Genomic DNA, 24,748 nt, shown 5'->3' on the forward strand with positions numbered 1-24,748 from the left:
TCAACAAAAGATAAAACAGATTAGTGAATTAGGAATACAACTTTAAAACACTAGAAAGAGCAACATCAAAAAATCCTCAATTGAATAAAAAATAGAAATTCTGAAAATCAAAGAAGACATGAACAAAATTGAAAAGAAATTGAAGTGACAAATTGTCAAAAAAAATTAGGAAAATTCAGTATAAACAACAAATAAATGAAATTGAAAACTATTTTGCCCAATTATATGCCTACAAAACTAAAAACTTAAAATGGAATGAGTGAGTAGTTTAAAAAATACAAAATATCCAGATTAACCAAACAAGAAATAGAAAATTTAAACAACACCTTAGAATCTCAGGAAAAAACAAATTGAACCAACCCACAGAATAGCTTTCAGAGAAAAAATTTCAGGACCAGAAGATTTTAAAAGGAACTCTATCAAATACTCAAAGAACAATTAACTCCAGTATTACACAGATTGTTTGCAAAAATAAGGATGGGGAGATTCTACCAAGTTCGTTCTGAGAAAAATACAATCCTGATACCTAAATCATTGAAAAATAAAGCAGAGAAAGAAAACTATAGACCTATATCTCTAATGACTATTGATGCAGAAATATATTGAATAAAATGTTAGCAAAGAGGCTACAACTACATATTAAAAATTATACATTATAACTTTTATAGTAGAAATATTGGGTTGGTTTAATTTTTGGAAAACTATAAACATATATGTCATATTAATAATAAAATCAATACAAATTTTAAAAGCTTCTGAAAAATGCATCATCACTTTATGTTAAAAGCACTGGAAATAAATGGCCTTTTCCTCAATGTGATAAATAGCATCTAAAACCAAGAACTGGTATTATATAGCTCCGGTGTTTTCTAGAAATAATAGAGTGGCCTTTCCAGTAAGATCAGGAGAAAAGCATTATCACCACTATTATTTGATAGTTCTTGAACTAGTTCTAAGTTATTTCACAGCCATGGGAAGGGGAAGAGTTATTGTCTGAACAAGAAATAAAAGGGACCACAAAGGTAAAATGAATGATTTTGATCAGATGGTTTTGATCAATAGATTTTGAAATATTTTGTACCAATAAAATAAAACCAGCATCCTTAAAGGGAAACAGTAAAGTGTGTGTGGGAGGGAACTTCTTCAGCAAATATTTTTGATGAAGTTCTTAATCTGATTCTGTCAGGAACTTAAAAATGAGAATGAGTGATATTTTTGGACCTAGTTAATAATATGTTTTGTTTTGTTTTCAAAGATGATGATACTTGTCATAAGGGTAGACTTGGGGACACTAGGCATTTACTAAGAATAATATGGTAATAATAGTTATTACAACAACAAAAGGAAAATGGAAAGAAGGGAAGGAAAGAAAGAGTAAAACATTTTTATGAAGGAAATCGATAAAACATCTTTAAACAATTTTTTCATAGGGGAATTATATGCAATTCTTTTTTGTTTATCTTTGTACATAGAAACATTTGTGCCTTTCAAGTTCATAAAAAAATATAATTTTTTTAAAGTATGAAACTTAGGATGAGCAGATTATGTTGTATCTTAAAGTTTACATGGATCTTCAAAGGAATCTCCCTAAATGTTTTATTGGCGTCTTGACATTCATAATTTACTTGTGTCCTATGTTTTGTTTTTTAATTACCTGTTTTTTCTGGGATTTTCCCCCCTCTCCTTCTTTAAAAACTTTAAAGGGATTTACTGCATATCATTGTCACCACCCACTAGAGGTTAGCACTGATTTGTATCAGCCAGCAGTATTAGCTAGCCTCATAAGCAGGGCTCCTTCAGAAGTTCACCTTCAAAACCAACTCTGAGATAGTTCCCCTCCAAGGTATCCATCACCATCACCATGCCTCTCTAGGTAACAAATTCAAGTAAGTCGAGTTTAGTGGCAGGCTACAGTAGTGGCTCGTGGTACCTTCACAAAATGTGCAGTCTGGTGGGAGAGACATGATATTTAAACTCAGCACTGTGATCTCATTTTAACGTTCTTTCCAGTGATGCATGGATTAGTAGACATTTTTATTTGACTTTGACACAACTGTTTTACACCAGCTGCTCTTTGTAGTTCCTAATTTAGTATGTATTTTACTATGCTCACTCTCACAAAGAATCTATAATTCCATTTCCTTGTGAGCAATACTAATTTTTAGTTCTTTGAAGACTGTCATATTTCACAACTTGTAGCAAGCAGTACAATATTGCTAGAGTATTGATATTTTTAAAATAGGCCTTTGTTTCTAGGAGAAATTTGTTGAATTTTTTCTAGCAAAGTTATCTCTCCTAGTTTATATGTCAAAGAATATTGAGTGACTTTGGCATATGAATGGGAAATACTTTGTTGGGAAAAAAAGCCTTTCACACAGCAGCATTTTTCTCTAACATACCAAATGCTTTTTTGTAAGCTGACAATAAGTACAGAGGAACCTATTCTCCATATTGTATGATGACAAAGATGTGGTCTACTGTGGAATATCATGTGTAAAAGCCTACCTGTTCCTTACTAATACTTCATCCAGAAGGTACTCAATGTACATGCAGATGATTTTCATAAAAATTTTGTGTAAAAGAGAATCAATAATCACTGATTCTTTTCTCAGTTATTTTTTTATATTAATGAGGACCAAGACTTTTTCCATGACTGATATTTTTTTATTCAGCTACCTTGTGAATCAATTATTAAGTGCTGTCATAATTGTATTACCTCCTTTATCGATCTCCTTTATGTACACTTGGTCTAACCCAGCTGCGTTTTCTGTCTAGGATCTCTTTGTCTCTTTTATCATTTCCCCTTTTATAAACACACCTGGGACTATGATGCTACAGCCCAAGTGTGGTGACTCTAATGTCCTTGATAGTAAAAAAAATTTACAGAAATCGTTTTTCTTTTCTTTCATGTTCTCCTATTTTTCAAGCTTAATTGTCCATAAGATGGCTTTTCTTACTTGAGTCTCTCACCAAGCTTTCTGTAAAATGGTTTTATCCTCCACTCTCCTCTCAGTTTTGAGTGGATACTACTCGTAATCTTCCATGATTCTTCCCTGTTTGATTTTACAAATTAACTTATATTCTAAACCAGTGCTGTCTTTCAGTGTCACATCTGTATACTTGGGAAGTAAATTGTGTTTGCTTGCTAGGGCACTTGTCATGCTTTTTAGGTCTGCTCGTCACAACAACTGATTGACATTGGTTAAACTCTGAAATTACTGTAGTCTCTTTTTACATAATGCCTTCTGTCTTTATCTCCCCTTTTTTAGCATTGATAACTTGTCTAAATAAAAAAATATAAAAATTTAAGAAAGATATGGTGTGCAGTTAAAGATATGTCACTTGGTCAATAAACATTTATTGAGTACCTACTGTGTGCCAGTACTGTACTTTAGCACTGGGAGTACAAAGAAAGGCAAAAAAGACAGTCCCTGCTCTCAGAGCTCAAGGAGCTCACAGTCTAATGGGGAAGACCATATGCAAACAAATGCATATAAACAAACTTTAGATAGGATAAACTAGAAATGATCAGCAGAAGGAAGGCACTAGCCTTAAGGGAGATCAGGAAAGGCTGCCAGTGGAGAAGGGACATCCTTGGAGGATGTCAGGGAGTCCAAGAGATAGAGATGAGAAGGTAGAGCATGTCAGGCATGAGGCTTCTCATACCTTTGGATTATACCTCAGACATTAACTTTATAGGCAAGTCACTCAACCTTGTGTGCCTCAATTTCTTCATCTGTTAAGTGAGATGGAGAAGGAAATGACAAACCAGTCCAGTATCTTTGCCAAGGAAACCCCTAATGGAGTCATGAAGAGTCAGACATGAATGAAAATGACAGGGTAGCTAGGTGATGCAATATATAGAATACTGGGAAGTCTCACCTTCAAGAGTTCAAATCCAGTCTCAGATACTTACTAGCTATGTGACCTGTGTAAGTCTGTTTGCCTCAATTACTTATCTGTAAATTGAACTGGAAAAGGAAATGGCAAACTACTCCTGTGTCTCTGCCCAAAAAAAATAGTGTCACAAAGAGTCAGACACAACTGAAACAACAAACAACATGTCAGATCTCTGAATTAGGAAGATCACTTTGACAGTTGAGCAGAATTGGACTAAAGTTGTGTTTTGTTGCTGAAGAAGACCATACCATCAGAGAAATGATGACATGATTTGCACTTGGCTTTCTTTTGAGTGAGGGAGGGCTATGCAGGTCACCAGCCCCATTTCTCCTCCAGAGCCATCTGAATCCAGTGACCAGATATTCATCAGGATGACTGGAGATGACCCAGGGTAAGACAGTTGGGGTTAAGTGACTTGCCCAAGGTCACACAGCTAGTGAGTGTCAAGTGTCTGAGGTGAGATTTGAACTCAGGTCCTCCTGACTTCTGCACTATTGCTCTATCCACTGTACCACCTAGCTGTCCCAGAACTAAAGTTAGGAGAGAGCTGAGTCAGGGAGACCAGACAGAAGGCTCTTGCAATAGTCCAAACATGAAGTGATAAGGGTCTGTTCCAAGGTGATGGCAGTGTCAAAAGAAGGCACGTGGGAGAAATAATTATAAAAGCAAAATTGACAAGCCCTGAACAAATTGGATATAGAGGATGAGAGAGATGAGCCAAGGATGACAACTGGGTCGGAATCCTGAAAATATTAACATATAACTGCTCTAGATGTATTATAGAATATTTATCATGAGAGGCATAAAGTGCTATCTTGATATTCCTCTGAATGAAACCTCAAAAACTAAGTCCTTTTGTATTCTTGAGATATAAGGTACACTGGAGAAGAGGGAAGGACAGACTATGAATTGGTCCTCCCAGCTCGTTCTAGAGTCAGATTCCTAGGATAATAGGTCTCATATCTAGAGCCAGAAGAGACCTTAGAGCCCATTTTCTCTAACCCCCTTATTTTTAGGTTTAAGGAAATTAAGACCCAAGCAAGTAAAGTGACTAGTTCAGAATGGCAGGTAGCATCAGAGGCAAGATTTGAAACAGCTCCTCTGCCCCCAGAGCTAGTATCATCAAGCTTATCAGTTTAGTGGAAAGAGTATTAATCTAGGAGGCAGGATACCTTGGTTTGAGGGCTGATTTTGGCTCAGTTTCTCATTGTAAAAATGAGGGCTGCTTCAAGCTCTAAAATATTATGTGTTAAAGTATGTTGGTTGCTATTCACAAGTAGCCACCTGGAATATAATTCTCTTTTTTCCTTCCTGAGGAAATATTTCTGTGCAAATCTTAATATTATGGAATTAAGTTTGCAGTATTTAAGTCCAGGTGTTATTAGTTCTATAAATAGTACTTAAGTGAACACTACCGCAATTTTTAAAAATCTCACCACATGAAAACAAAAGAACAGACACTGGATAAAATCAGTTGAAATATAAGAGTTTCTTTTATATTGCTGAAAATAAAATTGATCAAAGATTTTTTTCCCTGGGTAAATCAGTTAAACTCTACAAAACAGCTTTCATAAACTAGAAATTCTTAGAAACCAAATGTGAAAATATTTTAGTCATCAGTAGAGAATCAGATTCTTACATAGAATTGGAATTCTGTTAAACAAAATACCTGTCATCTTAATTTTTTTAAATTTTCTTTTAAAGAGGGTTGAAAAGGCCTCAGAATTTGCAGTTTCTGAAGTATTTTTTCCAAGAAATTCAGATGTCCCCAGAAAACCATGGGGCAAAGTCATAGATTTAGAATCAAGAGAGCAACTTGTGGACCATGATGAAACTCATGAAGAAGGTAAGGAATTAAAGATACTTGGGGCTATAATTTAAGAAGGCTAATTCACTGAGCTCCTTAAAACTTCAGAATGGAATCTTTTGTTTCTCTTTTACTTAATTTTGATTTCTTTGATTCTCTTTTATTATCTAAGCTTTCTCTAAGCTAATTAAAACATGACAGAGCATAACTTCATTATGCTGTATGGATTTTTAATTTTGACAGGTCAGTTTATGTACCTTAAAAATAAAACTAAATTCTGATATAGCAGAATTAACTTCTAAGTATTATAGGATGTTAATTCTAGAACATAGGTTTTGGCATCAACATTTATCCTAACTAGTACTATAGTACTAATCATTGGTATTCTAAAGGACTTTCTGCTATATGTAAAAGAAATCTAAAACCAAGATTACTTATGTTCTCTAAAACTAAATTTTCCTTTGGACTTCTCTATTTTTGCCAGGGTCATCAAGGCTAAAAAACATGGAAGCTATTTTTTTTATTTTAAAAAGAATTTGTTGTAAATTTAATTTTAAATATCAATATGACTAAAATTGTTTTAAAACCTTTAATCTTAATTAAATTTATTGCAATACATAAAATGTAGCTACGCAATTTCTATAGTCAAGTGCCTTCTTTTATCTTTTTGTTGTCAGGATTTCTCACATTTCTCTTAATATTGTCATTCTTATATTTGTTCTAAAATATCAACTATTGCTTCCATCTTCGGTACATGCCTTTGAAATATAAGGTGGTCATGTGCATCCATGTCTCAGATGTTTCCTCTTTCACTGGAATAATTTTTGTTGTCAAAACTTCATTTTTTAGGTCACTCATGAGTTTATTTCTTCTCTAGAATTTTAGCCTATCCTATCTCTAAATTATTTTGAAACTCAATTTTGTTAAAACCTAGAGTGTGCATCCGTACCTCACTTTTTTCTCCTTACCTATCACAAATTCATAAGACGGAATGGTCATGTTTTCCCAAAGTTCCCATCATCTCTGTTTTGCCACTTAGTCAGAATTAGGCCCAAACTATTAGTTCCACCTGTTTGTCTTTTGAGAAGCAAAATCATCTTCGAAGCTTATCAGCAATTTGTCATCTCCTGTGAACAGAGGAATAGCTTCAGAAACGGTCTTGAATCCCTCCATATTACAATACCCTGCTACTATTGTAGGTTTCTGATCTGTTTCCTGTTTTATCTAGTTATTCTTCTTCTCCAGGTGGTCATGGGAGCTACTCCTCATTCCTTCCCTATATACAGTCAGTTAGGAAAGTTTGTTCATTCTGTCCTTTTCCAATTCCAATTCCACCACTCTAGATCAGATCCCAATCATCTCATACCTTGACTATGTAAATAATCTAACTGAGCACCCTGCTTTCAGGCTATTTCTGATGCACTCTATAGGAAAAATATCTGAAATCTTTAACCTGCTATGTATGTCCTTCCCAGTTTCACCCCTGCCTACTTTTCTAACTTTATTTTGTGAAAGTCCTTTATGGGAACTCCCACTCGCCATCCAAACTAATGGGCACTCTCCTTCTCCTCTAAACATGACATTTATATTCCTGTCATAATGCATGTTTTCTTTGTTTACCTAAATTCTACTGTTCCCTCATGGTCTAGCTTTAAATACCATCTTCTCCATTGTCAGTGAGCTTCTTGTTCTGAGAGAATCTTGGCTCTTTGAGCTCTCACAACAATTTTGGCAAATTGTATCCAACATCTTACTTTCACACAGTCCCTTCTTTGAAAAAATGAAAATATATTAAACATATTAGATAGATAGATGGATGGGTGGATGGATAGATAGATAGATGATTAGATAGATAGATCACTTAGGGGAAAATTTCAGCTTGTAAGCAAATATTCAAATCACTATTCATTAAAATTGAAATTAACTCAATCAAATAACTGCTTTGCATGAGAACCTACTTTGATCAGCTTTTAGCAGTAACTCATTCCATGGTCAGAGAAAGTGTATTTACAGAAGAGAATTAAACAAAATATATATGGGAGAAAGAAGAAGATGCTCAGAAATATCTAAAAAATTGATAACAGAAAAGGACATACATCTTCAGAAAAAAATACATCTTTCCCACAGTCACTTGGAACAATATTTGTATGTATTGAAAGTCTTAAGTACATAGAGGAAACAAGAGTCTCTGAGCCGGCCAGCAATAGCTTACTCTCCATTCTGCTGGGGAATAGGAGAGGGATAGAAAGAAGGAGAAGGAGGAAAAATATGTATAGGACTTCTGAGCCCATCTGAAAAGAGAAAGAGAACAAGTGCCCTCTGAACTCCTCTCCAAATAGGAAAAAAAATCTCTAAAATGAACACATATGCCTTTACTCTTCAGTTTTATATATTTTTCCAAACTGAAGTAAGTAGTGATATCACTGGTATGACATACTTTACTATCATAAGAATGGATTATTTCATCCTCTCTTTCTACAACATGTTGGCTACGCATACATTTGGCCCAACTTAGTTAGCTATACAAAATATTGTGATAGAGCAGTTGGAGATGAGAGAGGGACATTCCAGAGTAGGGGACTTTTTTTGGTCTGTTTTCCGACAGATGCTCATCTGGGAATCACAAGCTGACCTTACATAGCTTTTCTGGGCTTAGTTCCTATTAAAATTGTGTCTTGCATTTAATTTAGATGCAGAATTTTCTACTTATGCAGTGTATCCTCTTGCCGCTGAGAAAGATTTAACATCAGGTCTGTGGTTAATCAGATAGAAGTTGCTACTCTTTAAGGATAAAAACCATGAGGTCTTTAGAGAAATCCTGCCACCACCTTCCTGAATCTCCTTCTCTAGTTCTTCCTCCAGCTCTTGTCAGCCTGGGGCCAATTCACTACACAGATGAACTACTCAGGACTGTGATTCTTGCTTCATTGTGTCTTTTGTGAAGACTTAAGGAATCGACATGTCAGTGCAGACCTTCTCTGACCCCACAGACAGATGGATCCCCTTCTGTGATCTCTTGGTAGCACTTGTCTTACTGTTCACTTAGTATTTATCATGTGTCATCTTGTATTTGTCTTTATTTTGCAGTAACTTGCATTCCACTGGCATAGCAGAGCTTTTTAGAATTGTTCTGACAGGCCATCCCAGAAGCTCTCTATCTTTTGGTATTCAATAAGCATTCATTAAGTGCTTACTGTATGCCAAGGATTGTGCTAGGCACTGAGGATCAAAACAATCTCTGCTTTCAAGAACTTTAAAATCTACTGATGAAAATATGTGCAGTTAAGTAAATGTCAAATACATACAAAATAAGCATTTTGATTTGAATGAATGAATTAATGAAAAAACTTTTAAAGTGCATGCTGTGTTCAAAGCACTGAACTGACCACTGGGGATAGAAAGATAAGAGCCAGAAAGAGAGCGCATTCATCTAGGAAGTGACATGTGAGCTGAACCTTGATGAGAGTGAGGGTTTGCAAGATGTCAGCGTAAAGCAGGAGAACATCCAGGATTGTTGACAGCCTGTTCATAAGCCAGATATGGAATATGGTGTATGGGGTACAGCAAGGAAGCCAGTATGGCTGGAATGTAGTCTGGAGCGACAGACAGTAAGGATAAATAATGTGAAACTTTTCCATCTGGAAAGATTGGCTGGAGTCAGATTATCATAGATTTTAAATGCCAAACAGAGGAGTTTGTATTTTATCCTAAAAGATGAAAAGGAGCCATTGAAGTTTCTGGAGCAAGGGGAGTAAATGGGGTCAAATCTATGCTTTAGGAATATCCATTTGGTAGCTTTGTAGATTAGAGAAGGGAAAAGGGAGAGACGGGAGGCAAAAAGTCCAATTAGGAAATCATTCTGATAATGTAGGCCAGAGGTTATAAGGACCCAAACTAAGGTGGTCACCACATGAATGTAGAAAAGGGGATGGATGTGAAAGATATAGTGGAACTAGAATTAATAAACCTCAGCACCAGATTACATTAGGGAGTGAGAAAGAATAGACTCAGGAATGACTCCAAATTTACAAACCTAGATAGCTAGAAGGATGATGGTCCTTTTGACAGAAATAGGGAATTAGGAAGAGGAATGTTTCAAGGGAACGATCATGAGTTCTGGTTTGGATGTGCTGAGTTCTAGATGCCTTTGGGACATTGGAGTGGAAATGTCCAGTGGGCAGTTGCTGATGAAAGACTGGAAAGGGACAACAGATAAATATGTCAATTTGGAAATCCATTGTCATAGAGATGATAATTAAAACCGTGGAAGTTGATGAGATGACTGAGAGTGTATAGAGAGAGGAAAAAAGGACCCAAACCTCCTCGCCTTTTAAAAATTGATTTCACTCCAAGAGCCCTAATTCCACTTGCTCCAGTGAATTAGCCCTAATTTAGTCATGTAAGTATTATCTCCTTCCTGTCCCCCTTTGCTCTGTTTTCAGAAGAGCTTGCCTTTCTCCTTGCCAATATCAGCCCATCTAATTTGTACCTTGTTTCGATTCCCTACAGACTGCAAGTCTGAGCTCTCGCTGGTACAGCACACTCACTGCCAAGTACTGTTGCTTCCATTTTACACAAAAGGAAACTACCTCAAAGTAATATAGGGAGAGAACCCTGAAACAAGCTTCCACATAGGAAGTGGAAGATGGATGAAAATCCTTCACAGGTGACCAAGAAGCAGTAGTCAGATAGGTAAAAAGAGGACCACAACTGCGTGCTGTCACAAAGACCCAGAGGAAAGAGAGCATCTAGGACGGAGAAATAGTGTCACACACTGTGGAGAGGTCAAGAAGAATGAAATCTGTGGAAAAGGATATTGGATTTAAGAGATCACTGTTAACTTTGGATGGAGCATTTATTTTTAGTAGAGGAGTGGTATCAAAAGCCAAATTGCAAGGGCTTGAGTGGGAGAAGGGAAGGATGGTAAAGAAGTGTAGGCAACTAGTGTAGACAGCTTCCTCAGGAATTTGGCAATGAAACGGAAGGTTCAGATGAAGGTTTTTTCAAGATGAAATAAGTCTGGGGCATGGTTATAGGCCACAAGAGAGGATTCAGTGGATAAAGAGAGAGGGAAGATGAGAAAGAGATAAGAGTTGTTTCTCATCCCAGGCAGCCCTCCACTGGGACAGCAGGGCATTCCTAGTTTGCATATCTTACCATCTGCTCTGCCATGACCACACCTCTCTCCAAAGAGATCTATGACTGTTCCAGGAGGTAGGCCAGTCATGTAATAAGAGTGGGAGAGAACTAGTGGAGACCCTTGATGTTCTGTTGTTATCCCTATGATGTCAGGAGATCTAGAGGAAGACCCTCAGCACATTGGATTATGCTCCATGTGGTGGATTTATAGGAAGACATGGATGAGTTGAAAGAGCACACAGTTCAGTGGTCTACGGATCCATTAAAGTATCAATATAAGCTTTTTAATTGTAGCCTAAATTTTATAATACTTTATGGTTACAAACTTCTTGTGACATAGGTAGTTACAAATAATGATTGTAGATAATAGGTGTACAAGGTTTATAACCCTATGAGATGGATATTTGTGGCAGGACCAACAAATCTTTAACAAGCCTCCTCCCCTTTTAAAAAATCTTCTAATTCAGGAAAAGTTAGGTGATTCACCCAAGGTAATAAAGGAAGTCAAAGCATAACCAGGATTTGAACACATGTCCTGATTCCAAGTGTAGTGGGATTCTAAGTGGTATAATCACAATTGCTGTTTCCCCTGCACTAACTATGCTGTGTCCTATATCCTCGATTTCATTGGAAGCCCTCTGAAATGGACTGTTTCTTTTACCTGTTTTATATATACCTCTATTATCTATCATAGCATCCTTTCCATAATAGGCATATGATATATATGTATGTATATATATATATATATATATATATATATATATACACATATGTATATGTGTGTAAGGAAAAATAACTTCAATTTTTTATTACCATCAACTATGCATGTGTGTGTGCATATATATATATACATATATATATATGCACATACATAGTTGATGGTAATAAAAAATTGATACACACATCTGAAAAATTATAGTTAAAAGTTTAGGGAAGCTTTTAGATGACTAAGAAAGTAATTTAAATGGAAATGGATGTAGGACTACACTTCAAGGAGATCAAAGACAGGAGGAAAGGACCCAACTGTACAAAAATATTCATAGCAGCACTTTATGTTATAGCAAAAAATTGGAATTTAAAGGGTGCCTATCAATTGGGAAATAGCCATTTGGTATATGAATCAAATGGAATATTATTGTATTGTAAAAAATGGTACAGAACATATTCAGAGAAGCCTGGAATGATTTGTATAAACTGAAGAAGAATAAAGTGAGCAGGACCAAGGCAGCAGTGTGTACAATAGCCACATTATGAGCTTGAAGACTCTGAGCAGTGTGTGACATGCTGCCCAGTGCTGACAGAGCTGAGGAGCTCAAGGAGCAGACCGAGACATCTGTTCTCACATGTAGCCGATGAGTGGGCTTGTCTTCCTTTTCTACACTTATTTATTGAAAGGGTTTTTCTTTATTCCTTCCTTCTTAAATTGGAAGGGGAATTTGGGAGTGAGAAGGGGAACCAAAGAAGTAATACCGAAAGAAAAGAGGGTCATTGAAACATTGAATACAGTAGGTTCAGGAGACAGGAACAAGCAGAACAATTTTGAAACTAAAGTTTCAATGACCATTTTGAATTTATTGTATGCATTTTTAAAAATGTATGGTGTACATAATAGAGTTTCCTGGTTTCATATCATAATAGCTAACATTTATATAGTGCTTAATATGTGCCAGGCATTGTGCTAAATGATTTACAATTAGTATTGTATTTGATCCTCACAACACTCCTGGGATTTAAGTACGATTATTAGCCCCATTTTAGAGATACTGTTCTGATCTCTATTTTCTAGGTGAGACAAGTATGTTTAGTGACTTGTCCAGTAAGTGTCTGAGGCCAGATTTGAACTCAGATCTTCAGATCTTAAAATTTTTTTTGGTCTTTGTTGATATTTGTCAATTTCAAAATAAGCCAAAAAAATTTTTTAAATGCAAATGGTTTTCTATTCTTCTAACCTCTAAGATAACTTCTAATACTAATAAGAAGGCATTTTTTGTTTTCTTATTAGCTCAGAAACTGCTTAATGACTGGATGAACTCAAAACTTAAAATGGAATTAACAAGTGATAAAGAAGATAATGGGGATACTGTGCCCAATGTTACTTCTTCACCTGGAGAGAATGGTGTTTCTGATCCTGTGAAGTATGAAAAATTTGATGGTGAGAGCATATCTGAAAAGTTCTAAGCTTTAAATTCTAAAATTAGCTCTCTGAATAATCTATGAATTATTTGGGATTTTTTGAAGTACAATTTGATTTTGTCTTCCTTCATTCTACTTAGTTTTATTTCTTCTTTTAATGGTCACATTTATTGTGGTTCTACTTAAATTCCTTGTGCTATAACCTGAACATATTAATGATGCTTTGTGAGACAAAAGATTGTACTGTTTTAGTCCTAGCTATAATTAAAATTATATTGTTTTCAAATTCTGCTTATGATCATAACAGTTACTTATTCCCTGAACTATCTTCTCATGCTTTATTAATCATTGCTTATAATAATTCTTAAAGAAAAGTCTTTTTTTCTTTTTATAAGAGGAGATTCTATTGAATCATCACCAAATAATATTTAATTGCCTTAGTGCCATGCTAGGTATCATAAAAGCAAGTTAAACCATTGGACTGACTATTGAGTATCTCCTACAGAGATCCTTTTTTTTTTCAGTGATGATGGTGATGACTGCTGGGCACTCCTTGTAGCATAGTACTGCACTACAGAGTTTAAAAGAGTCCCTAACCCACAGTCCTTTGAGATCCAGGTCTAGGGTCCATAGAACCTTAGAGTTTGACTAGACCAAACTTTTTTTCTTATTTGGTAATATTTTCTACAAAATCCCTAATGAGTAGTTTGGTTCATAGAGTATAGTGAGAATGTGAATTCTCTTGATTTCAGTGATGTACTTCTCTTGATGTGCAGCTCAAAGTTGAGATAGATAAATTGATAGATAGATATGTGTGTATGTATATATATAAATATATTTTATATATATAGATATGTGTGTATGTATATATATAAATATATTTTATATATATAAATATATATACATACACACATGTACATATACATACATATATAGGTGTGTGTATGTATGCAGCTGAGTCATTCTATTAGATTAAGCTCATGAGCATAAAGATCTTAGGTCTCTTTCACATAAACTTTTGTCAGGCTAGTTTTGCTCCTCTTCTCATGTGACTGATTTTTGAACATAAGTATAAAAGTTACATTTAGCCCTCTGCCAAATTTTTCTGTTGATTCCATCCTATTATTCTAAATTGGAGATATCTTTTTTTAATCAAAATTCTGTCATCACATGTATTAGCTATCCCTTAAGTTACCAACTGAAAATTTAAGAAGAATGCCTTTTTTCTTCACAGACATCACTATTAAAAATGTTTAAAATTACTCCAAACTTCCTTTCAAGCTTTACATTGATCCGTTAATTAATCAACCCTTCTCGGGCATGGTAGTTCAATGAACTTTGAAGCCATTTGATATCTGTACTGCCATCCAGCCTGTATTTCTTTGCTTTGTCCATAACAACATGGTTGTCAGGATAACTACAATTTCCACAGTGGATCTGCCTCATTCTTAAGATGGCTTCTACTCCAAGGAATATGTTGGAGGACAGATCAGTTTGGTTCTTTTTCCTTATTGGAGATTCTGAATCACTTTAGAAATGCTCTTGGGAACCTGGTTTGATTCATAGACTCCAGAACTACTCTGAGATAGCTACAGCCCTCAGGATGCCTGGAACCATACCATATGGTGTACCCCCTCCACCACCTGCAATGTGGGTTGCCTCTTTTTCCCAAGTCACCACAGACAAAAGAAAATCAAACCAAACAAACACAACACCCAGTTCCTGTTATCCACTGGGGACTGTGGGAGATCTTAAATCTACCCTGATCTCTCACACTTAGGGAGGCAGCAAACAAACCAAGAGTCAGGATGCAAAGCTAGAAGCCAAGGTTAGAAAAAATTATATCCCCCAGAGTAAAAGGAATGGAGACTTCAAGAAATATTAGAACAAATTGTTGACACCAATAAGTGTGGTTTCTGGTGAATGAAGATTGATCTCTGAAGACATAGGTGTGCATTTATTTTTAACAAGGAACCCTATTTGCAATTATTATATATAGAGAGAGATAAATAAAGGATTTATTAAGTGCTTATTATGTATGACAGACACTAACTATACTAAGTGCTGGGGATGGGGATCTTGTATTTACAAAAAAGAAAAAGAAAAGATAGTCCCTACTCTTAATCACTCTGCATTCTAACAGAGGAAGATAAAACATGAAGGAAAACTGGAAAGTGGGTAAGGAGGGAGGAAGAAAGTATCTTGGTGAGACAAGGCAGTTGGTGAGGAGATGGAGTGACCTGGAGAGTGAATGAGCCAGTTGTGAAGTGAGTTTGTTTGGGGCCCCTTGAGAAGTGCTACTCCTGGCCAGGATTCTCCCATCAGGAGAGCATGCCTCAGGGCAGAGGTGTCCTGAGGTGGCTAAGGATGCTGGGAGGAACTAGAACAGTCCAGACAGCGAGCTGAGCTGGAAGGGAAGAAGGTTGGAATTATAATAGCTCTGTGTTTCTTTCAGATTTGTGTGGTCATTTGGAAGAGGAAGAGGAAAGTACCACGGTTAAACAATTTATAAACCATCTTCTCCATAAAGATATAGTGGATTCTGGGATACTGGAAGATCTTGGAATAAAAGAAAACCAGGAAAAGAAAAAGCACAAGGATCCCCGTCTTACCATGGAGATGAGACATAAGCAGGTGGGAGGGAAATGGAGAACAGGAAACATTCTTTGTGTGACACATTTAATGAGCTTCAATAAAGATGTAGGCTTTGTTATGAATAAGGGTACCATCTGTGATTGTGTTAGAGTGAAAGCCAAATTAAGAATGAAGGAGAAGGACCCTCAACAGCATAAGAATAAAAGAAAGAAAGACTAAATGATCCTGATGTCTCTCAGAGGTGGGAAACAGACTGGATAGATGGATTCATCTAGATGGATAGAATTAGCTTAGAGGTATGGTATTTCTTATTATAAATATACATCCCGGGCTTTTATTTCAAGTGATCTTTGAGTTATGATAGTCATACTAGAATAGCATGAAGGCTCTTGAATGTTTTCTAAGTCTACACAATTTAATAATTGTATCATTCTTATTTGAAAAGGTAAGGAGTTCTCATTACACCTTAAGTGTATTCAGCCATGTTCAATGCAAATGAACCCAAGATTTCCTCTCCACAAACCGCAGTTATCACTCATGTGACCTGCCATATCTGAGATGATAACACCTTTCTCTTCCCCTCCCCTCTACTACCAAGCCAACTTAAAAGGACAAAAGTGGGTTTACCTGAATTCAGACCAGCTTTGGTATTATGTCATTGCAAGGGTTAAGGTAGCCCACTAATTCCCCTTCCCAGAATCACTTACCTATTGTCTATTGCCTGATATTTCTTTAGCTAAAGATTATTTCTAATTCTGCAATTAGTGTCCAAAGGCTTAAGACTATAAAACACCTGGCAGTTAATATGATATTGATGAGAGTTTGGATTGGATAATCTCTGAAGACCTTACATCAGAGGTGTCAAACTCAAATAGACTAGAAAACCACAAACTAACATTGTCTAGTGTAGTGTGTTTTTATTTATTTTGTTCAAGATTTCCCCATTAACATTTCAATCTGGTTTGGGCAACAGGAGGGGATTTGACACCTTGGTTTAGGACATTGAGATTCTGTGAATGTGAGGCATTTGAGTCAATTGGTGGGTGGCACAGGCCCTTCCCACTTTTGTTGAGGGTGACAAAGCAGGAAATGGGTTAGATGTCCAAAAAACTGGGGACTTTGTACTTTTGTCTAAAGGAAGCCTGTATAGTCTTCTTTTGTACCTGGATAGAACTGCATGCAAAGATCTTTCATCATCATAAAAGAATAAAATGATAAATCACTTTGCAAACCTTAAAGCATTATGTTCATGCTATCTATTATTAGTTAGTCTTGTCACTATAATACTTGCATTTATATAGTTTCTAACAGTTGACTTTTAAACAACTTTAATTTATATACAACTATATAATTTGTACAACTATGATTTATGTGATCTTCATGTCCTATGTGACTGCCACTTCATTCCCATGCTTTTGCGTCCAGCTAGTGTCAATTTTTAGAGACTGGTAGGCTATTAGAATTGGAGATCATCTAGCCCCACTCCTTCATTTTATAGGCGAGGGAAATAACAACAGTAATAACCACAGCTAACATTTATTGAGCACTTTAAGGTTTACAAAGCACTATTTGTATATATTCTCTCATTTCATCTGCATGGCAACCCTGGGAGGCAGATGTTATTATTATCCCCAATTTTACAGATGGAGAAATAGAGACTGAGAGGGATTAAGTGATTTGTCTAGGTACCAACTGGTGTCCACCCCAGGTGTCCTGACTCCAAGTTCAGTGCTCATTCTATTGGACTAGGTCCTCCGTCACCCTCGTCCTTTATTCTCTGAAGAACTGTAAGACTTGGTACATACCAATCTTATTAAAGTTATAGTGCACTGTTGCTTTTTGTCCAGTGTTCCAATCCAATGTAAAAAGCATTTATTAGGCACTACTAGACACATGCCACTGCATTTGGTGCTTGGACTAAAAAGAAGACAAAAATAATCTCTAGCCTTCAGTTTGCATCATGCTGGGGGCATAGCGCATGTAAACTGATCACTTGAATAGAGGAGGGAGCAAGCACTCACAACTAATGAGATCAGGAAACCTTTCCTTACATCATGTCGCATGAGCTGAACCTTGAAAAGAGCTGGGAGTTCTGATAGGTGAAGAGGAGAGGGGTGCATTATAGGCATGGGAGACAAGCTGTACAAATGGTCAGAGGTAAGAGATGAAGGATCAAGTATGAAGAATTGCAAACGGGCAATTTGGCTGGAGTGTAGAATATGTGAAGGGGAATGATGTGTAATAAGCCTAGAAATGTATACCGGAGCCAGGTTATTTATGGAAGACTTTAAAATGATGTTCAAAGCAAAGCTGAGGAGTTTAGTTTTTATCCTAGAGGTGAGAGATGAGGTTCTTGACTAGGGGAGTAACATGGTCAGGCTTGAGCATTAGGAAGATTATTCTGGCATCTGTGTGGAAGAGGGATTGGATGGGAGAGATTGTAAACAGGAGGTCCAGTTTAGGAAGTCCTGAACTAAAATCTTACTTTTCTTCCTCAAAATCTTTGAAAGGAAGAGAGGGGTCTAGAAAGTAGAAGGAAAAATGTGTTAGTTAGGAACCATGTGAGTGGAAAGAAAAGGACAGATGCAAAAAAGTCATGGAGTTGGAATCAACCAAGATTGGCAGCTGATGGGATATCATAGTGGGAAGGAAGAATCTTGTGAACCTGGGTGACTAAAACAATGATGGGTGGGTTTAGGAGGGAAGTCAGAATTCAAATCCTGCCTCAGATGCCTACTAGCTGGGTAACCCATAGACAAATCATTTAACACCTTCACTTCAACTTTCCTCTCCTACCAAAGGGAAATAATAATAGTTATAGCACCTTCCTCACAGATGTTGGGGGAGATCAAATAAAATAACATGAAAAGCACTTTGCAGACTTTCAAGGCATCTCTAATGCTATTGTCATTATTATAATAGATTCCACTTTGTTGGACATGTTTAGTTTGAGACTACTGTTGGCTATTATGTTATAGTGTTTATGTACATGTCTTATCTGCCTTTCTAAATCGTAAACTACCTGAAGGTAAGTCTAAAAATCATTATTTTTCTTTGTATTCCCAAGGGCATTTAGTGAGTGTTGTGCCTAGCATGTGAAGAGAACTTAATAAATATTTTTTAAGTCAGTAAATATTCATTAAGCACCTACTATGTTCCAGGCACTGTGCTAAGTGTTGGGGATACAAAAAAAATGCATGTTTTGGGTGACTCATTAAAACTTCCTCTATTCCCCTCAAATATTTTGCCATGAAAATGAAAGAGGGGGTGCCAAGGAGAGAATTATGCAAGGAAGAATTGCCCAGCAGGACAAGCCTTCAAAGTGTTGCTGCCCATAGCATAATTTCCATCGTGTCTTCTTGTAACTCGCAGCAGCAGCAGCAGCAATTCCCTTCAGAGCTTCTGAAAGTTTGATAAGAGCAGCTGAAGATTATTAACAAACTCTCCCATTTCATTTCTGGGAACAGGACTTAATTAAACACAGCCCACAGATCTTCTATTGCTTTTACTGAGCCTTAGAGGTTTAAGACTGTTGCTTCTGCCAAAAGGGAAATTATGCAGGGGAGGGGGTGGAATCTTATTTTTCCTCCTCAAAAATCTTTGAAAGGAAGAGATGGGCCCAGAAAATAGAGGAAGTGCACTAGGCAGGAACAGGTTTGTACTTTTATCAGTTAGCACTAATTGTATGTTTGTACTAAGGTCCACTCATTTCCTTACTGTTATTAGAGCCTAGGAAAAATAAAATGTGCTGGAAACAACAAAGGTGGATTTCATGTCTTTGGCTTCTTGGTGGCACCCAGATTCAGAGGCATTTTCACAAAATGGCAGCATGTATAATATAATTATAACTGCATATAATGGTAAAGAGAGCATAGAATACAACTCAAACTAACAAATTATTATCCTTCATAATGTAATATAACTACAAACTGGAATTTGTTCCCTTCCTCTGGGCCACAGCACTTAAGATAACCTAAATAAGGACAATACATGTTGTTACATATGTAACATGCTGCTTGTTGACTGAAAAAAAAGAGAGTGAGTGAGGAGTGTTTGGAATTCAGGACATTTGATGCGATTCATAGATTTTTCCCAAATATTCTGAAGTCCCATTAAAAAATTTCCTGATGTCTCAAGTAGAACGAGTACTGGACTAAGTCAGAAGTTAGGAGATTTCAAATGAAGCTGCCTCAGACCCTAATAAACAAACTCGCTCTTCTATTCTCCAGGTATTCTCTAAAATGCCACTGTTGACTTTTCCAGTAGCATCTTAAGCCAGAATTTTTAGAATTTGATACGTTGTATATTAATACCACATTTTTTTTCATTTACATGTCACAATTCCTACTCTGTTGTACTTGTCTTTCAAAGGGTAGATGGTCTTGCCTGATCATTTTCTCTTGTTTAAAATGACCCTAAAATGTGCTCCAGCAAATGCTTCCACTCCTGTTGCATTCTTCCCTTCCAGGTAAAGGAAAATCGTTTGAGAAGACAAAAGGAATTAGAGCGTCAGAGGGCAGAGAAGGCCCTAAAAAAATCAGCCCTCTTGGAAGCTCAGCATCTGGTACAAGAAGAGAAAAAAAGGAAGGCTCTGAAGGTCAAGAAAGAGGAAGAAGAAATACAAAAGGAGATGGTAAAGTTGCGGAAACAAATGGTTGAGAGAAGGCGCATTGTTCAGGAAGCATGGAAAATGTAAGATCTTGGTGGTGGGAATGGATGGAATTGGATCTCCGTTTAAGCTTTTCCTTTCACAGTTGCTCTAAGCCTTGGGGTGAATTCCTTTCTAATATGTGACATATCCAGTGAAATGCTTCATCCTAGTGTGATGGTGATCCAGATTGCTTGAGGCTACAAGTGTACAAAATCCAGGCGGGGCATGTGAAAAGACTTGTGTGCTGGTCAGGTAAACAAGACTGTGTGCTTTTATTATCCAAGGCCCAGCCTAGCTAAGTTTGCAAGAGGCTCTTTACCAGAATTTTCATCACTAGTTGCTGAATTTTTTTCAGCCCTAGTCATGCATGAAGATCACCTACTTAGGTATGGAGGGTGGTGATCTGCTTTGATGGAGGGATCACTCATGAATCACACTTATGAAATTACAGATCCTGGAGGTATCGGAGTAAGTATGAATGTGGAGTATTCACTGTTCTTTCACTATCATTGATAAAAGTAAAAGATTTCCAGCATAAAAAGAAGACAAATCAAGAATTTTTGTAAGAGATAAGTAGTAGTATTCAAGCACTAACTAGTTGTATAACCTTGGGCAAGACACTTGACCTTTCTTAGTTTCGTTTTCCTAATTTGTGATATGTTGAGGCTGGTTTTAATAATCTTTTTTAACATCTCTTTTTAAAAGTTCCTGATCTCTAAAATGGAAAGGGTCTTGAACTTCCAAGTTCCTGCTTTGTGAAAGTGGGAAAGTTACTTCACCTGCGTAATCCTCAGTTTCCTCATGTACAAAATGAGAGTAATAATACTATAATAGCTACCACACAGTATCGTTGTGAGCAGACTGCTTTGTAATTTGTAAAGGACTACAGTTGTGAGTTTTTATTAATGTTCCTTGATCCTCCATGAAAAACGAGTACAATATATGAGAGGTAATGTATTTTGTCATAGGATGTAGATTAGCTAAAGGAATTGAAAATGATTCAAACCAGCGTGATGCACGTATTAGAAATCTAGGAAATAGAGTTTTAAAAAAATTAATCATCTCTTTCACCCTAATCAGCCTTTGTGGCATCATTTTGGTAAGTTAATTTTTTTTGTCTGCTCCAATCTATCCAACATATAATCACTTAGGAGGATTTAAAGCAAGTTACTGCTAAGTTATTTGTTGTTTGTATATATAAATATACTCTCTTTAAAGTTCAGTTCATTATAATCATTTTTTTTCAAACAAAATAGCCCATACATTGGGCTTGTTCTTTTCCCAGACTCTGTGGTATCTCCTAGTTTCCTTTTATGTCCGATTCTACCTGGGTTTCAAAACAGACTTACAGGTTACTGGTTTCTATTTAATATGCTCAACCCAGATGTTTTAAATTAGGTTCTAGTTCTAAAAGAGGTTGTACTGGACCTAAAATAAATCATGAGTTGAATAATAAATAAGACCTATGGGATTAGAGCCATATGATGCCTAAGATCTCCCCTACTGTATGAGACAGCATTAATTTCCATGACATTAGTAAGGGTGAAAAGAGCTGTTAGAAGTTTTGCAGATTGTGGAGTTTTGTTTTTAACCTGTCTGCAACCTGCCTTCTGTCTAATTGAGAGAGTGTTACATCAATTAACAAGATAAAGTCTATTAAGTACTCTGGTTTCCCTGAAAGAAAAGAGTTAGATTCATAGGATCAGAGAATTTTGGAACTGCAGTGGAATTTTAAAGAGACTGGCCCAGTTAACCAGAGGCAAAGTAACCTGCCAAGGTCAAAGGTCAAAATCAATATTAAAAGAAAGGCTAATGACCTATTCACATAAACTGTTGGTTCCAAAATGATGGGAAATGACAAAGGAATTCACCTTGATTATTAGCATTTTTTATAAAAGTTTAATCGATGTAAAACAATCCCACAACAAGAACACCAAAAGAGCCCATAAACTACATTATTGTTGTTCAGCCATGTCTGATTCTTCATGACTGCATTTGAGTTTTTTTGGGAGTACTAGAGTAGTTTGCTATTCCTTCTCCAGCTCATTTTACAGGCAAGGTAACTAACTCAAACAGGATTATACAGCTATTAATGTCTGCGTTCAGATTTGAACTCAGGTCTAACTGACACTAGACCCAGTGCTCTATCTACTGCATCACCCAACTGCCCTAAGCTACATCAGCCAGGTGGACAGAGATAGCAGCCAAGGGCAGTACTGAATTACAGTGATTAAGGTGGAGAAAGATGGCAGAACAATACAAGGCAACTCACTTCATAAAACAGTGAATACAACAGGACAAAAACAATGGTACAGAGAGCTTGACAGGAGAGCTAACTAAACCAGATCATCCTTCTCTTAACTGCCAAATCTAATGACATTTTTTTCCTCAGTCCTCTTGACCTCTTCAGTCTTTGATCAATTTTGATTGCTGTTTTCTCTTATGTACTGTCTTTTCTCTAGGTTTTTGTGACCCTCCTCTTTGCTAGTTCTCCTCCTACCTCTCTGACCGCTCCTTCTCAGTTGCCTTTGCTGGATCTTCATCCAAATCACTCTCACTAAACATGGCTATCTCTGAAGTTCTCTTCTGATCCCTCTGCTCTTCTGCTATCTTCTATCTGCTTCTACCATCTCACTTTGTGATCTTATCAGCTCTCCTGATTTCAAATACCTTTGCTAATGATTTCCAGACAGAAAAACATACACACACACACACACACACACACTTATATATACATACACATCCATATATCCAGCTCTAATATCTCTCCTGAGTGCTAATCGCACATCACCAACTGCCTTTTGTACCCATCTCAAAATAGATACTCTATAGACAACTCAAACTCAATACATGAAAAACAGAACTTATGGTCATTCTTCCTAAACCTTCCCCTCTTCCCAACTTGCTTGTTACTGTCGAGAGCACCACTGTATTCCCAGTCATCCAAGCTTTCAACCTCAGTGTCATGTTCAGTCTTCACTTACTCTCAACCCATATACCCAAACTATTGCCAAGTCTTGTTATTTCTACTTTTAACAACATGTCTCACATGCATCTGTGAAATGGAGATCATAATAGCACCTACCTCCCAGGGTTATTGTGAAGATCAAATGAGATAATACTCATAAAGCTCTTAGCATAGTACCTGATGCACTGTAGGTGCTATGTGAACGTTAGTCCTTATTATTACTAACATCTCTCCAGTCACACAGCCCACTCTGGTGCACCTCAGAGCCTCGATTATTGCAATAATAGCCTTCTTATTGATCTTTCTATCTCAAATCTTTCACCACTTTAGTCTATCAAGTCATGTCATCATTTCCCTAATGGCATCGTCTTCTTTGGCAATGAAGGACGAACACACACACACACACACACACACACACACACACTATCCTCCATTCAGCTGCCAGAGTGGTCACCCATCTGACCAGGTCATCCCCCTACTCAGCAAATTTCAATGGCTCCCTATTACCTCCAGGATGAAATATAAAATCTTCCATTTGGCTTTTAAAGCCCTTCACAACCTGGTGCCACAATCCTGTGAGTAGACTCAGCTGGTTGAATGGGGACCCAGCTAGCTGGATAACTCAACTCCTCTCCTGCCTGGCTCCCCCTCCCCTTCCTCGTCTCCAAAGGAAGGTAAATTTGGACGGCCAAAAGATGCTCAGTTGACTTGGGTTTTACTGGCTAGTTTTCCTGTCCTGCCCTCTCCTCCCTTCCCTTCCCTTCCCTTCCCCTTGTCCTGTCCTGACCTGTCCTCTCCCAAACCTTAAACCTACTGCATTCTGAATGCCAATGGGCCCCTGCCTAAGGGCTCTTTTGGACCCTCCTGCCTTTACAGATTATCAGTAGTAACTCTTGCAACTGTTTCCCTCCCAACCTGATGTCTTTCTTTTTCTTGGCCTCATTAAAGGAGCCATGCCCTCTACTTCTTAAACAGGCCTATTCAATGAATGGGCATTGCCTCACCCTAAGTGAGTACTTGTAAAGACCTTGGCCTAAAGGGCCCAAGGTCTCCCAATTCATCCTGGGCCATCTCCAGTCATCCCGAGGAATATCTGGTCACTGGATTCAGATGGTTCTGGAGGAGAAGTGAGGCTTCAGAAGTGCATAGCCCTCCCTCACTCAAAAGAAAGTCAAGTGCAAGTCATGTCATCATTTCTCTGATGGCATGGTCTTCTTGGGCAACAAAGGACAAACACATAAGACCAAATCCTGTCTTTTCTGCCTCTACAAGATCTCTCTCCTTGGTCCTTTTCTCTCTGCTTACACATATATCTTTGTTCAGGCCCTTTTATTACCTCTCACCAAGGAACAATGGGTCCCTGCCCAAGCTTCACTCAATGGCTGTTTTTGGACCCTCCTGGATTAGAGTGAATGTCAATAGTAACTGGTTCTATTCCAAACAAAAACCTGAGGCTCCTCCCCCTCCCAGCTTGATTTATTATTTTTCTTTACTATTTAAAGGGGCCATCCCCTGACTGCTTTTTAAAGAGGCCTATTCACTGAATGGATATTAC

General features: G+C 37.1%; 2 protein-coding genes across 3 annotated transcripts in view; one reads left to right on the top strand and one right to left on the bottom strand.

The window, feature by feature from the left end:
* The window catches only part of QTRT2 (queuine tRNA-ribosyltransferase accessory subunit 2), a 129,655-nt gene that overhangs the window by 51,872 nt on the left and 53,035 nt on the right, over positions 1-24,748 (bottom strand). The window lies entirely within an intron of this gene.
* CCDC191 (coiled-coil domain containing 191) overlaps positions 1-24,748 on the top strand; it is a 104,550-nt gene that overhangs the window by 7,011 nt on the left and 72,791 nt on the right. The window contains exons 3-6 of one of the 2 annotated variants that reach the window (XM_072613950.1): positions 5,605-5,746; positions 12,849-12,998; positions 15,435-15,613; positions 20,043-20,266. In XM_072613950.1, coding sequence (XP_072470051.1) covers positions 5,605-5,746; positions 12,849-12,998; positions 15,435-15,613; positions 20,043-20,266 — 695 coding nt within the window. The remainder of the gene's footprint in view (positions 1-5,604; positions 5,747-12,848; positions 12,999-15,434; positions 15,614-20,042; positions 20,267-24,748) is intronic. The other variant, XM_072613949.1, reaches the window with a different exon arrangement.

The sequence above is a fragment of the Notamacropus eugenii genome, chromosome 5 (assembly GCF_028372415.1).
Source record: "Notamacropus eugenii isolate mMacEug1 chromosome 5, mMacEug1.pri_v2, whole genome shotgun sequence".
NCBI lineage: Eukaryota > Metazoa > Chordata > Mammalia > Diprotodontia > Macropodidae > Notamacropus > Notamacropus eugenii.